At 40.7% G+C, this 13,597-nt stretch overlaps 1 protein-coding gene across 6 annotated transcripts in view; it reads left to right on the top strand.

The window, feature by feature from the left end:
- The first annotated feature begins 372 nt into the window (after positions 1-372).
- ZNHIT6 (zinc finger HIT-type containing 6) overlaps positions 373-13,597 on the top strand; it is a 71,663-nt gene continuing 58,438 nt past the window's right edge. For 2 of the 6 annotated variants that reach the window (XM_078156553.1, XM_020988744.2), the window contains exons 1-6: positions 606-1,488; positions 1,646-1,767; positions 4,830-4,895; positions 4,985-5,091; positions 5,184-5,269; positions 7,535-7,638. In XM_078156553.1, the coding sequence (XP_078012679.1) occupies positions 733-1,488; positions 1,646-1,767; positions 4,830-4,895; positions 4,985-5,091; positions 5,184-5,269; positions 7,535-7,638 (1,241 nt within the window). In that variant the 5' untranslated portion in view covers positions 606-732. Of the gene's footprint in view, positions 1,489-1,645; positions 1,768-4,829; positions 4,896-4,984; positions 5,092-5,183; positions 5,270-7,534; positions 7,639-13,597 lie in introns of all 6 variants that reach the window. The other 4 variants (XM_020988746.2, XM_020988740.2, XM_020988743.2 and 1 more) reach the window with 4 other exon arrangements.

Here is a 13,597-nt window from a genome sequence, read left to right as displayed (position 1 = left end):
GGCGCGGGGCAATTCCAATTTTAATTAGCTGTTCTTGCTAAGTACTAAGCCTAGAGTCTTGGTTCAAATTGTGAACTGACCACTGGCAGCCCGCAGAAGTTTTAACAAGCCATCCAAACTCCACGGGCAGCCCAAGAGGCCAGCGCGGGGCCAGAAGCCTATAGGGTCAATGAGGAGGAAGTAACGCCCCAAGGCGATTCTCGCCGTCTCGTCGCCTTCCGTTTCCTAGGAAACCGCGCGAGCAGCCGTCCTCACGTCGGGAAAAGGTCGTAAAGCGGTGCTGGCGCGGCTCGGGCGGTGAGTGAGGTTTACGGCGGACGGCTGGGCGCGTGGAGGCTGGCGGCGTCACGTGGCCGACGGCGCGCGGTTTAGGGGCTGCCCCTCGCTCCCTTGCTCCCTCGCTCGTTCGCTCTCCCGGCGGCTGCCGGAGCGGGGCTAAGGACAGGCGGCGGCGGCGGCGGCGGCGGCGGCGGCAGCCCGGGCCCAGCGGGGCGGGGGCGGGGCCCTGAGCGGAAGGCGGCAGCAGAGGCCAGGGCGGGGCCGCGGGGGACGCGAAGACATGGCCGAAGCGCGGGGCGGGGGCGGCGAGCCTGGGCTAGGGCCGGGGGCCAAGGGGATGGGGCTGCAGCTGAAACTGGAGCCCGAGGGGGGAGGGTTGGAGGTGAAGCTGGAGCTGGCGGGGGCGTGGAGGCGAAGCTGGAGTGGGACGGGCTGCGGATCAAGGTGGAGGTGATGGATGAGCCGGAGGAGGAGGGGGTGGAGGGGAACCCCGAGGTGAAGCAGGAATTTGTGGATGGGCCAGAAGTGAAGCAGGAGATACCAGACGGAGTAGAGGTGAAGCAGGAATTTATGGATGAACCAGAGGTGAAGCAGGAACTTATAGACGGAGTAGAAGTGAAAGAGGAATGTATAGACGGAGTAGAGGTGAAGGAGGAATTTATAGACGGACTAGATGTGAAGGAGGACTTCTTAGATGGGCTAGAGGCGATGGAAGAGGTGGTGGGTAGACTGCAAATGAAGAAAGAGATGCCCGGCTGGTTGGAGGAGGGTATCCCAGTAATGAGCGGAGTGGAGGTGAAGGAAGAGGTGATGGTGGGAGAAATGGGAACGGAAGAGGTGATGGTGGGAGAAATGGGAACGGAAGAGGTGGTAGGAGAGATGACGGTGAAGGAGGAGGAGATGTCAGGTGGATTGAAAGTGGAAGAAGAGCTGGTGGATGGGATGAAAATTGAGGAGGCGATCATAGATGGGAGAAACGTCAAAGAGGAGATGATGGGAGGAATGGAAGTGAAGGAGGAGAAGATGGAGAGTAAAATGGAGGTGAAGGAGGAGGCAGTTGAGATGGAGATGAAAATGGAAATGGATGTGAAGATAGAGGTGAAGGAGGAAGGTGAATTTGAGGTGAAGGAGGAAAATGGAATGGAGGTGAAGGAGGAAAATGGAATGAAAGTGAAGACAGAAGTGGATGGAATGGAGGTGAAGAATGAGGTAGGTAGAATGGAGATGAGGATATGGAAGAAAATGGGTGGAGTGAAGATGAAAAAAGAGATGGGTGGAAAGGGAGAGTGGAGGAGGTCATGGAATTGAAGAGGTGATTGGGTTTTGGGTGAGGGGAAAAGGGGTTTGAAAAAAAATGTCTGGACAGGGGGTGAAGGAAGAAGAAATGGATGGAGCCTGGGTGAGGGAAGATGGAGCACAGCTGAGAGTGGAACAAGAGCCACCCAGAGAGCCTCGGGTGGGCAGCAAGCGGAAGCTGGCCATGTCAAGGTAGGATGAGGGTGAAATCTGTGTGTGTGGGAAGAGTGAGGTGGATTAGAGATTCTTTGGGCTAGACAGGTATGGGAAGACCGGGGCATACAGAATTGGAATCTAGAGCACCATAGGGTTCATGAGGCTTAAACTGGATTGTCAGGCACGGTGGCATTGTTTGACGTTGGTATTAAAAGTGGAGTTTGGGGAAGAACAAGAGTAGGAGGACAGGGACAGGAAGTAAGTCCAGAGCATGTCTTGGGGGTTGAAGACCTTGAGGCCAAATGAATTAATTAGATTTCATCTTGACTTCTATTAATTATGTCTTCTTTGAAAGTGGAGAGAGGTGAATAAAGAATCTGTAGTGGAGCGGGGTTAATTTTAGAGGAAAATGTACCTGCATTTCTACATAGGGTTTTATTTACATTCATCATCTTGGATTATAAGTTAATCTACAGTAGGCAGGCAACTAGGTGGTACAGTGGACCTGGAGTCAGGAAGATCTGAGTTCAAATCCAGCCTCAGATACTTACCAGCCATGTGATCCTGGGCAAGACATTTAATGGCTATCTGCCTCAGTTTCATTATCTGGAAAATGGATTGCATCTTCCGAAGGATTATCATTAGCAATATAGCTTGCCCACAAGGCACCCCAGAGCAGAAGTATCAACCTTGCTGCCCCCAGTGACATTCCCTAGTGCTACCTGAATCAGGTTAAAATATAATTGGGAAATGTTTAACAAAATAAATAAAAAATACAATGTAACAAATGATGTCAGTTTGTGATATTCTAAGTCTGTATGCAGCCCATAGCAATACATTTCTATTTGAGTTTGACACCACTCTCCTAGAGGGCAGAACAAGGCACAACTGATGAAAATAGCAAAGAGGCAAATTTAGAAAATTCAGACTTGATATAAGGAAAAACTTAACAAGTGGGCTAGGCCATCTGCCTCTGCAAGTAGTCGGTAGTTCCCCTTCGTTGAAGGTTTTCAAGCAAAGTTGGACAATCTTTTGTTAGGTATGTTGTAATGGGGTTCCTTTCAGTATAGGCTGGGCTAGACAGCCACCAAAGTCCCAGTTCTGAGTTGTTATGATCTCAGTTGTCAAATCTACTATCCTTTCTCAATTTCCCTCCTTCTTGACCAGCCACCTTTGACATTGATCACCCTCTTCTCTCTAAATTCTTGTGACACTCCTGGTTCTGCTCCTTTACCTGTCTGACCTCTTCGGGCTTCTTTGCTGGATCTTCGTCCAGGTCATGCCTGTTAACCAGGGGTGTCTTCAGAGCCTCTGTGCTGAGCCCCCTATTCGTCTCCTTCTATACTATTTCACTGATGATCCTATCAGCTTCTACAAATTCAACCATCATCTCTAACCACACGATTTTCAAATCTGTTTGCCCAGGCCTAGCCTCTCTCCTGACTTCCAGTGTATGCCTTTCCAGCTGTTTATTGGATATAGTGAAATGGGTGTCTTGTAGACGTCTCAAACTTAACTTGTCCACAACCAAAAACCAAACTTGTTGTCTTTCCCTCCAAACCCTCCCCTCCTAACTTCCCTGTTACTGCCAAGGATGCCATCATCCTCCCAGGTACCTAGGCTCAAAACCTAGGTGTCATCCTTGACTCCTCCCTCTCACCTCCCTATAGCTAATCAATTGTCATCTTCTTTTTTCTCCCTGCCTTGGTAACATTTCATTTGTATGCCCCCCTTCCCTTCTCTGATACTGCCACCACCTTGGTACAGGCCTTTATCACCTCATCCTTAGACTATTGCAATACCTTCCTGGTAGGTCTTCCTGTCCCAAGTCTTTCCCTACTCCAGTCCATCCTCAGCACAAAGCCATCTTCCTTTTAAAGTTCAAGTCTATCCATGACATCCCCTTGTTCCATAAACTCCACCTGTAGGAACAAATATAAAATCTTCTCTTTGGCTTATACAGCCCTCTATGACCCGCCTCCAGTCTTCTTAGACCATATATCCCCATCCACACATAACCTTGCAGTCTAATGACACTGGTCTCTTTGCTATGCATTGGTCAAGACACTGCCTCCTGACCCAAAGCATTTTCACTGGCTCACTGTCCCTGGAAAGCTCTCCTTCCTCATGTGTGCCTCTTGGCATTCCTCGAGTCCCAGCTGTTTATGATGCCCAGAACAAGTCCCATGTTCTGCAAGAAGACTTGCCCAGTCCTCCTCAGTCTCAGTCTTTTTCCTCTTGAGGTGATACCCAATTTATCCTGTACCATTTTGTTTGTACGTAGTTGCTTGCATGTTGTCTTCTTGTGTTGTCAAACTGTGAACTCGTTGAGAGTAAGGATTGTCTTGTTTTTTGTTGTATCCCCAGCACAACATTCCACCTTTCACTGAGTAAGAGATTAATAAATACTAGCTGACTGGCCAAAGAGGAAATTGCTTGGAATTGAGAAGAGCTTTCCCTTAACAGTTTAAAGACAGTAAATGCTTAGTAAGCACATGCTATGTGCCAAATAGTGTACTAAGCTCTGGGGATATAAATATAAGCCAAAAAAAAGACTCCTTGCCTTCAAGAAACATTCTAAGTGGGGAAGACAATACAAAAAGGAGCTAGGGTTGGACGAAAGAAAGATGGTATCGATATGGGGAATGTCCACATAGACTTTGTGTCCACAGAGTCAGAAGCAAAGCCAGGAGGGGAATGAAAGCCAACCATTCTGGCTCCCTTCTCAAAAATAGAAGTACCAGGAGACTTTTTTTTTTTAATTTATTTTTAGGCAGTTGGGGTTAAGTGACTTGCCCAGGGTTACACAGCTAGTAAGTGTCAAGTGTTTGGTCTGAGGCCAGATTTGAACTCAGGTCCTCCTGACTCCCCTCCCCCCCCCAGACTCTTACCAGTGGGAAAGGGGGCAGGCAGGGTGAGAGCAAGTTGCTGAGAAATCCTAAGCAGATCTGGGAGGGGAGTGATGAATTGCCGTGAAATGTTTTTACTTTTTTTTTTTTAACCAAAGGGTTACTTATCCATCTACAAGTAGATTACAACTTTGGTGATTTTAAGAATTATACATATTTGAAGAGTTTTTGTTTTTCTGCTTCTTTTAGCTGTGAAACATGTGGCACAGAAGAAGCAAAGTACAGGTGTCCACGCTGTATGAAATGTTCCTGCAGGTATGAAATAGATTTAGTCCTCTTCCTGCTGCTTGTGCCCTTGATGTTTCCAAATGAAAATGCAAAGTTTTTGTGTGTTGCCTCTTCAGTTTAGCGTGTGTGAAGAAACACAAAACAGAGCTTACATGCAGTGGCATTCGAGAGAAGACAGCATTTGTTTCATTAAAGCAGTTTACTGAAATTAATCTTCTAAGTGGTAAGGCAGAATATCTCATCTTATTTGTAACTAATTGATGCATCTTTTCCTTTGGCCTGTGTCACCTGATTTTTGTACTTTGAAAATTTTAGATTATAGGTTTTTGGAAGATGTAGGAAGATCAGCAGACTACATTGCTAGAGATATTTTCTTGAAAAGACCCTCAACAAATAGAATTGTAAGTGTTCATTTCTCTTAATAAGCTTATTAATTTAACTAGCTGAAGGGAGGGGCAGCTAGGTAACGCAGTAGTTGGAGTGCTGGGACTGGAGTCAGGAAGACTCCTATTAGTTCAGATCTGGCCTGAGATACTTACTAGATGTGACTCTGGGCAAGTCACTTAACTTTGTTTGCCTCAGTTTTCTTGTGTGTAAAATAAGCTGGAGAAGGAAATGGCAAACCACTCTAGTATATTTTGTCAAAAAAAAATCCAAATGGGGTCACAGAGAGTCAAACATGACTGAAAAACAACTTAAAAGAAGGTAACCACAGCAATTGGGTATTAAATAGATTTCATTTTCATAGGAGCATAGAATTTAGAGCAAAAAAAGACCTTTTCAATGAGTCTCTTATTTTCCCTTATTTTACAAATAAACTGACTTATAAAAGTTGACTTTTCCAAGGTCACATAGATGATAGGTAGCTGAACCAGGATTTGAACCTGGGTCCTCTGTTCGCAAATCTAGTGCTCTTTCTACTACTGTTTGCTCCAGATTTGTAAAGTTTTTTCTAAATAACTATAAAATTGAAGCTCATCATTGTGACATAGTGTAACTTTCTGTGAACATAAAATGTGTTCACAAATAGTCAATACAAATATTATTTATTTTTCTGTTGAGTAGCATATATTTTAGCATATGATATTTTTAAAAAAATTTGTTCTCCCACAGATTTTATTATTACTGTTCTTCTTGGACTATCTAGTTCATTAGAGAGCTATTAGTGTGCATAGTGCCTGAAAGAAAGATTACTATGAAATATTAAATTTTAATTTTTTTTTTTTAGAACTTTGTACCATTAAGTTTAAAAATGAGATTACTCTTAGAGAGAGTGGCTAGACTCTATCAATTCAGGTTGACACATTTCAGTCTTAGAGAACTGGCTAGAGTGGAGGTGTCAGACCCAAGCCTGAACCAAATTAAGATGTGATTGGGAAAATTTAACAATAAATAAAAATAAAATAGAACATGGATGGTGTTAATATGTGATATGCAGCCCTTGGGGATCTTTACATACAGTTTGGTGATCTTCTATTTTAATTTGGCACTAATGGGCTGGAGCATTAAGAAGATAGGATTGACAATAAAAGGCCTAAAGTTATACATAACTTCTTAAATTAAAAATTAAACTTAAGGTACTGAAAAAATTTTCAGTGAATCATCCTTAGCCCTAAAGTTTCTACAAAGTAGTTTGACAGCAGCTTCAATATAGTGCATTTAAGGTTTGCAAGGCACTTTACTGCCTATCTACCCAATGGGATTTTCTTTTTTAAACATACCTTAATATTCACAGTCATTATTACCTTTCAATAGTTGTTTTTGAATCCAAGTGAGTCTTTGACTTTTTACAGAAAAGAATGATACTACCAGTTATGTGAAGTTTATTGGACGTTGATGACAGATGCTTACTCTATTAAACTACTAATGAGATGAACGTGATAAAGTTTACTCTGGAATTACCTCAGGCCATGAATAATTCGGAATCATAATAACTCATTTTATTGGTGAAAGGCATTTACTAAGTGCTTTTGTTATATATATAATTAAACAAAGCATACCACTTCCAGGTATCCCTATAGCACCTGTTTCATGCTAAAATTCTGCTGTCTAATAAATAGTATTAAATATGGAATTTTACATTTAATAATGTTAAAATGAGAAACTCCACTGGTTTTGGAGGTAGAAGATGTAGGTTTGAGTTTTGGTTTTGACAGCAGGTGTATGATTTTGATTAAGTCAGTTAATTTCACTGAGACTCAATTACTTCATTTATAAAATTGGAGTAATAATTATATTACTTTTCTCACTTTTTATGAGGAAAAAATACTGTGCAAAACTTTCAGAATGTGAATTATTATCATTAAAAATAACAACAGTTTTATTATACCTTGAGAGCATAGAGTTCATGAATTACTGGATACAATTCTTAATTTTAATGAAATAACTTCATTATCCATATCAGAGTTATTCTGAGAGTTAAGAGTAGCAAAACTGGCCAGTTTCAATTTTATTCCTTAACCTTTGCCTATTAGTGGAAGTGCTAATAAGAAGTGGCCAAAAGGAAAGACCAAACAAAAAGAGACCAAAATATCATGGATTCTATACTGATTCTTAAATAATTGAGAGTTTATTTTAGCACCGTCAATAATTTTTTCAAAGTTTTAGCTCAGGTTTGAAGTTGCTTTAAGCTCTTTGATTTTAATTTTTGTTTTTTGTTCTATTAGTTAAATTACATGAAAAACCGAGCACGGAGACACAATATTGACTTAAGAATTTTACCAATTGGCTTCACCAAAAGAAGAGAGAATTCAACAGTGTTTGATAGGAAGTAAGTATCTAGTTGCTATAGAAATGTCTTAAATTAGTGTATTTATTTAATAAATTACTTTTGAGGTATAGTCTATTCTTTATCACACTAATGAAGTAGACTGTGAAGATGAATTGCTGTTGCGCAGGAGGACCAGTGTTAAGTGCTTTAGCAGTCATATGATCTTCAATCAGCAGGGGCATTATAGGTGATGAGGAGTCAGATCTCCTTATTTTATAGATGAGGGTCTTTGGAGGGACAGTAGAATCTATTGAGGATTTTTTAAGGATCAGGGAAACTTGACCATATTTTTAGGCAGCAGAGAAAGAATAAAAAGATAGGGAGAGATTAAAGTTTAGAGAATGAGAGGTGATAGGAAGGAAATCTGCTGAAGAAGACAGGGGATCAGAGATACATGCAGAGTGATTATCCTTGGCAGGAAGGGCCGCCTCTTCATCAGAGACCAGAGTAAAGGAAGAGGACGTTGTGAGAAGAAGACTCTTCAGATGGCCTTGGTGGTTTTTTTTTCCTTTTTTGAGTTACTGTGTGAAGTCCTCACCTGAAAAAGTGATGTGTGAGACTTGAGAGAGTACAAGGTTTGGAATAGCTGTGTTGAGTGGGGTAGAGGGTCCCTTAGGAAAGGGAGTGTAGGAGCATTGCATTGCTGTAGTGAGGGCCCGGTTGAGATTAGACAACCTAGATTTGTAGTAGACCCAGTAGTTTCATGACTTCTCCAGCTCTGTTCAGCTGATGGGGATAGAAACAGAGAAGCTGGTGGGAATATTTCAGTATTGGGCTTCAGCAAGGCAGAAGAGGCAGCAAGATAAAGATGCAAGGAATTTGTGTGCAAAGCATAATATAACATTGAATTAATTCACCAAGATATTGAGATTAGGAAGAGTGGCGAGTGTAGCTATAGCAAAGATGTTAACCTGGGAAAGTACATAAGAGGTAGAAGGACTGGGGGGTCACAGTGAGAATGAAGACTTGTGTAAGTAGGTTTAGGAGTAGGAAGGCATGGAAAGAAATAGCATGATAAGAGAGCATGGCCGGATAATAGGATTTCAGTTCTCAAACATGGAAGCTGAGTCAAGGGAAAGACCATTGCTATATTATTATTATGTATTATATAATGCTGAGGTGCTGCTGAACATGTCGAGGGAGTTGAGTACTTTTTGAACTGGAATTTTAGGGTATTTAAGGGAGCAGCATATAATGTTGAAATTTCTTACTATGAGCATAGGTGTCGGGGACGATTTTCAGTGCTCTTTGGAACTTGTCTTTCAAGCAGTTCCAAATCCATCTACCTATATCATCCAGCCCACATATCTCCTCCTTGTCCAGAAGGCTAGCATGAGACTGTCAGATGTTTTTCCTGAAATCTGTATATGTTACATGTACACCATTCCTTAAACCTTTCCTGTCAAATTATACTATCAGAAACAAAAATGAAGTTGGTCTAGCATGGCCTGTTCTTGACAAACACATGTTGACTTTCTTTGCTTATAGCTTCGCTTTCTGAGTTCTCGGAAACTATCCCTCTAACACTGTGTTTTAGAATTTTGCCCGGCATGCAAGGAAGGGTTATCAATGTGCGATTTGTAGGCCACACACAATTCACTTTTTTTTAAAATGGGGACAATTACTTAGTGCTTCAGAATGTCTTCTATTTTCCATGATCTTTTTTTAAAAATGACCAATTCTCAGTACCCTGAGTTTTAGATCATTGAGGGCTTGTGACTTGAACTCGTTGAGTGGAGTGAGGTGATCTTTTGCTAGCTCTTCACTTATCTTTTATTTCAAGTCACACAGTCACAGACTGGCATAATTTGAAGAGAATTCAACCACCATTTAGTTCAACCCACCAAAGCAAGGGATTCCTTGTTAGAATATATCTAAGAAGTAGTCACCCAGACTTCTGTTTGAAGATGCCCAGCAAGTCCCTGTTAACTAATTGTTCTATCTCTGTCTCTTCGCAGTCTAACAGTCACTGTCCATAGAAGAGAAGACCAAAGCAGATGAAATTGGGTAGTTCTGCCTTGTCGTTGTTCATTTTCCTCCTCCTTGATACCTTAGCCCAACTCATCTCAAAAGCTCTTTTGTCCCAGCTCATTCTCGGCTCTATCTCTTGATGGTATCATTATAGGCTCATGCTACTCTTTATATCAGTTGTTTGTTTCCTGTTAAGTAGCAGCATCACTTTAGGAAGTTGTTCCTCCTTTTCTCTTCATCAAAATAACTTCTATTGATATCTTCAGAATTCTTTCTCTAGTCCTGTCCATTTCTGTCCAAAGCCAGTTTTCCTTGAAGAATAGCAGAGCAGAGGAGGCTTTCTGTCCATTCTCTGAATTTTTCCAGTAGGAGAGAGAAAATTATTTGTCAGTATTTTAAAAGCAGAATTGGGTTGCTACAGATGGAGAATGTTTCATCCAGTTTCAGATGTGGTCACTCCATCTTTAGTTTTACTTAACTGTTTTACATTGTTACAAACAGTGTTTCCTCAAGTGGGAGTAAACTATAAATGTTTGCAATGTGAAAGCAAAACACATCAATAAAAATTTTTAAATAAGCAATCATTCCCTGAATTTTCCTAGAGTGCTTTATAAGACCCTCTCCCACATTCTGACATCTATCATATTTTTGTGTGTTTATGTCTCATCTCCCTTTACATTATAAACTTGACTACAGGACATGTCTTTTTCATCTTTGTATGGCCAGTACCCTAGCACAGTGCTTTGTATGTAATAGCTTACTTAAAAGATACTTGTTAAAGCTTCTCTTTTGCTGCCAGTTTTCTTGAATGAATGCCTCCACTTTTATAGCATTTGCTCTTTCTTCAACCTTCCATAATCATTTTTCTATCCCTGTGGTTCTTTGAGGTCACTGATTGTCTCTTCTAACTGCCTTTTCAGTGTCTTAAGAGTTGGAAGGGATTTCAGAGGCCATCTAGCCTAATTCATACTTGAGAATAATATCACTTCTATACCCCAACAAATGGTTCTCCACACTGCTTAAAGATCTCAAGTAAAGGGGGGAGGGGATCTGCTACTCCCTTTCACTATAGGTCTTATGGTAAAAGCTTAACTTAGTTGGGTATTGTGGCTAGCTGGGAAACTGGGCAGAATCTAATAGCATTATATTTAATAGGGATAAATGTAAGCATGTTTAGGTTCAAAAAATCAGTTTCATATACACGAGACTTTTATGTTTACCTCTTCAATTTGATCTTTTTAGATTCAGCCTATGTTAAGATCATTTTGAAGATACCCAGCAAGTCACTAGCTTTCACCTAAAGACCTATTCAAGGCAAATGAAATCTCTACCTCCCAAAGTATGTCAGCTGTAATTCTTAGGAAGCTTTTCCTTATATCACATCTGAATCTTTAGCTTTCTTCAGGTTTCCCTCATTGCTCTTAATTCTATCTTGGGTCAAGCAGAACAAGTCTCATCACTTCCCATCAGTTCAGTCATTCATTCAGACATTTATTAATTATTTAATGCCTACTATGCCAGGCCTTGTGCTGTGCCCTGGGAATAAACAAAAGTGAAAGTCCTTCTAATGGTGAAGACAATGTGTCTGTGTTAAATACACACACAAGGTCATTTGAGGAGAAAGACACTAGCAGCCAGGAGATGAGAAAAGGTTTCCTAATAGAAGGGGTGGTGTTTGAGCTGAGTTTTGAGGAAAACTAGGGATTCTAAAAATCAGAAGTGAGGAAGGGGATACAGCCAGTGCAAGAGCAGCGAGATGGACGTTGGAAGGATACTGACAAGATGAAACACTGACCCTAAATCACCTCATGACAGTTAGTAGGGTGGGCCTGCTTACTTTTCTCCTGACTCAGCGTCCCCATTTCCTTTAGCCAGTCCTCACGTGGCATGTCCTAGAGGCTCTTCACCATCCTGATCGCACCACTTTTGTTGCTTTTCATCTTGTCAGTATCCTTCCTGAAACACAGCAACCAGAGCTGAACCTACTACCCTAGTAGTAGTCCTTAAATTAGAGCAGAGTAAAGTAGAACTTATCACCTCCCTTAGTGGAGACAGTCTCTCCCTCTGCAACCCAAGAGGACATTACATTTTTTGTTTTTAATTTTTTTTCAGTCAGCAAAAATCTACCCCATTCTACCCATTGATCACAAAGGAAAAACAAACTCTTGTTATAAATAGTATAGTCAGGATTTCCACATTGGCCATGTCCAAAAAATATTTGTCTTGTTCTATTTTCTTGAGTTCTTTCACCTAACTCTCAGAAGGTGGGGTGTTTAATCATTAGTCCTCTAGAACTGTGAGTGGTCATTGCACTAATCAGAATTCCTAATTCTTTCGGAGTTGTCTGTATTTACCATATGGTTGTCTTTGTATAAATCGTTTTTATGGTTCTGTTCACTTTACTCTTCATCAGTTTACATAAGACCTGTGAAACCTTCCCAGGTTCCTCTGAAACCAGTCCCTTCATCAGTTTTTACAGCATGATAGTATCCTACCATGTTTATATACCATAACTTATTCAGTCATTCCCCAGTTGATGAGTACCCCTTGATTAGATTCTGTATTTTACCACCTCAAAAAATTATAAGTATTTTCATGCATGCTTAGGACTAATCCCTTCGGTAATCTACCCTCTGATTCCCCCTTCTCCCCTTTTCTTCCTGTTTCCCTGCTGAGTGAGATGTGTTTGTATCCAGCTGTATGAGTGTGTATGCTGAACCTCCTGTGATCAGTTCAGATGAGAATGATATTCAAGGGTCAGCTTATTTCCCCCAACCCTCTGACCCTTTGTTCCTTGTTGTATAGATATCTATTTGTGTGCCCTTACCTTCTTTTCTCTGCTTCACCAGGCTGTTCCTCTTCACCTTCTTTTCTATTCTCTAAGATTATCACACCCACTCCCAGAGCTTCTATTGTGACCCTTGATGGTAGGGGTCATAAGGGACACAGAAGTATCATCTTCTTGCTTTTTGTCCTTTATCTTCATTTGCTTGTGTTTATCTTTTATGTTTCTCTTAACTCCTACATTTTAACTTTAAAGTTTCTATGTAGCTCTCATCTTTTTATCAGGAATGCTTGAAGTCCTCTTAGTTCATTAAAGATCCATTTTATCCCTTGTAAAGTTACACTCAGTTTTACTAGTAAGTAACTTTTGACTGTGAGCTTCTGTCCTTTGCTTACTTTCTGAATATCATATTCTAAACTTTCTACTCCTTCATATTGGTGTTGGCTAAATCGTGGGTGATCCTGACTGTGGCTCTCAGTACTCAAATTATTTTTTTCTGACTATATGCAGTATATTTTCTTTGACTTGGAAGCTCTGGATTTTGGCTGTAATGTTCTTGGATTTTTTACTTTGTGGTTTCTTTCTGGAGGTGACTGGTGGATTCTTTTTAATTGCCCTTTGCCCTCTGGTTCTAAGAGATCTGGGCAGTTTTCTTTTAAAATTTGAAATATGATTTCTGGGCCTTTATTTTGGTCATAGCATTCAGATAGTCTAATGATTCTTAAATTTTCTCCCTTCAATCTGTGTTCTGGGTCAATTATTTTTGCAGTAAGACAAATCGACATTTTTTTCTATTTTTTCAGTCTTTTTGTTTTGTTTTACTATTTCTCATCTAGTGGGGTCATTGGCTTCTATTTAATCCATTCTGATTTTGAGGGAGTTCATTGCATGGGCAAGGTTTCTACCTCTTATAATGATATATCAATTTCTTTTCCAGTTCTCTGCTCCATGGCTCTCATTTCTTTTCCATTTTTTTTTCCTGTAGTGCTCTCATTTCATTGACAGAAACTTTTTTTTTTAACTCTTGTTTCATCTTTTCCGGGAATTCTAGTTGAATTTGTGCTCAAGCTCTGTTTTTGTTTGAGGCATTTCTTACTGATATTTTGGAGTTATTCTCTTCTTCTGTATTTGTGTCTTCGAACATTTTTGTCACTGTAATAGCTTTTTATTGTGGGATTATATTTTTTTTGGTTACACCCTCTT

This window comes from Phascolarctos cinereus, unplaced genomic scaffold, assembly GCF_003287225.1.
Source record: "Phascolarctos cinereus isolate Bilbo 61053 unplaced genomic scaffold, phaCin_HiC Scaffold_5;HRSCAF=322, whole genome shotgun sequence".
Classification (NCBI taxonomy): Eukaryota; Metazoa; Chordata; class Mammalia; order Diprotodontia; family Phascolarctidae; genus Phascolarctos; species Phascolarctos cinereus.
This window is presented reverse-complemented; position numbering and strand designations above follow the sequence as displayed.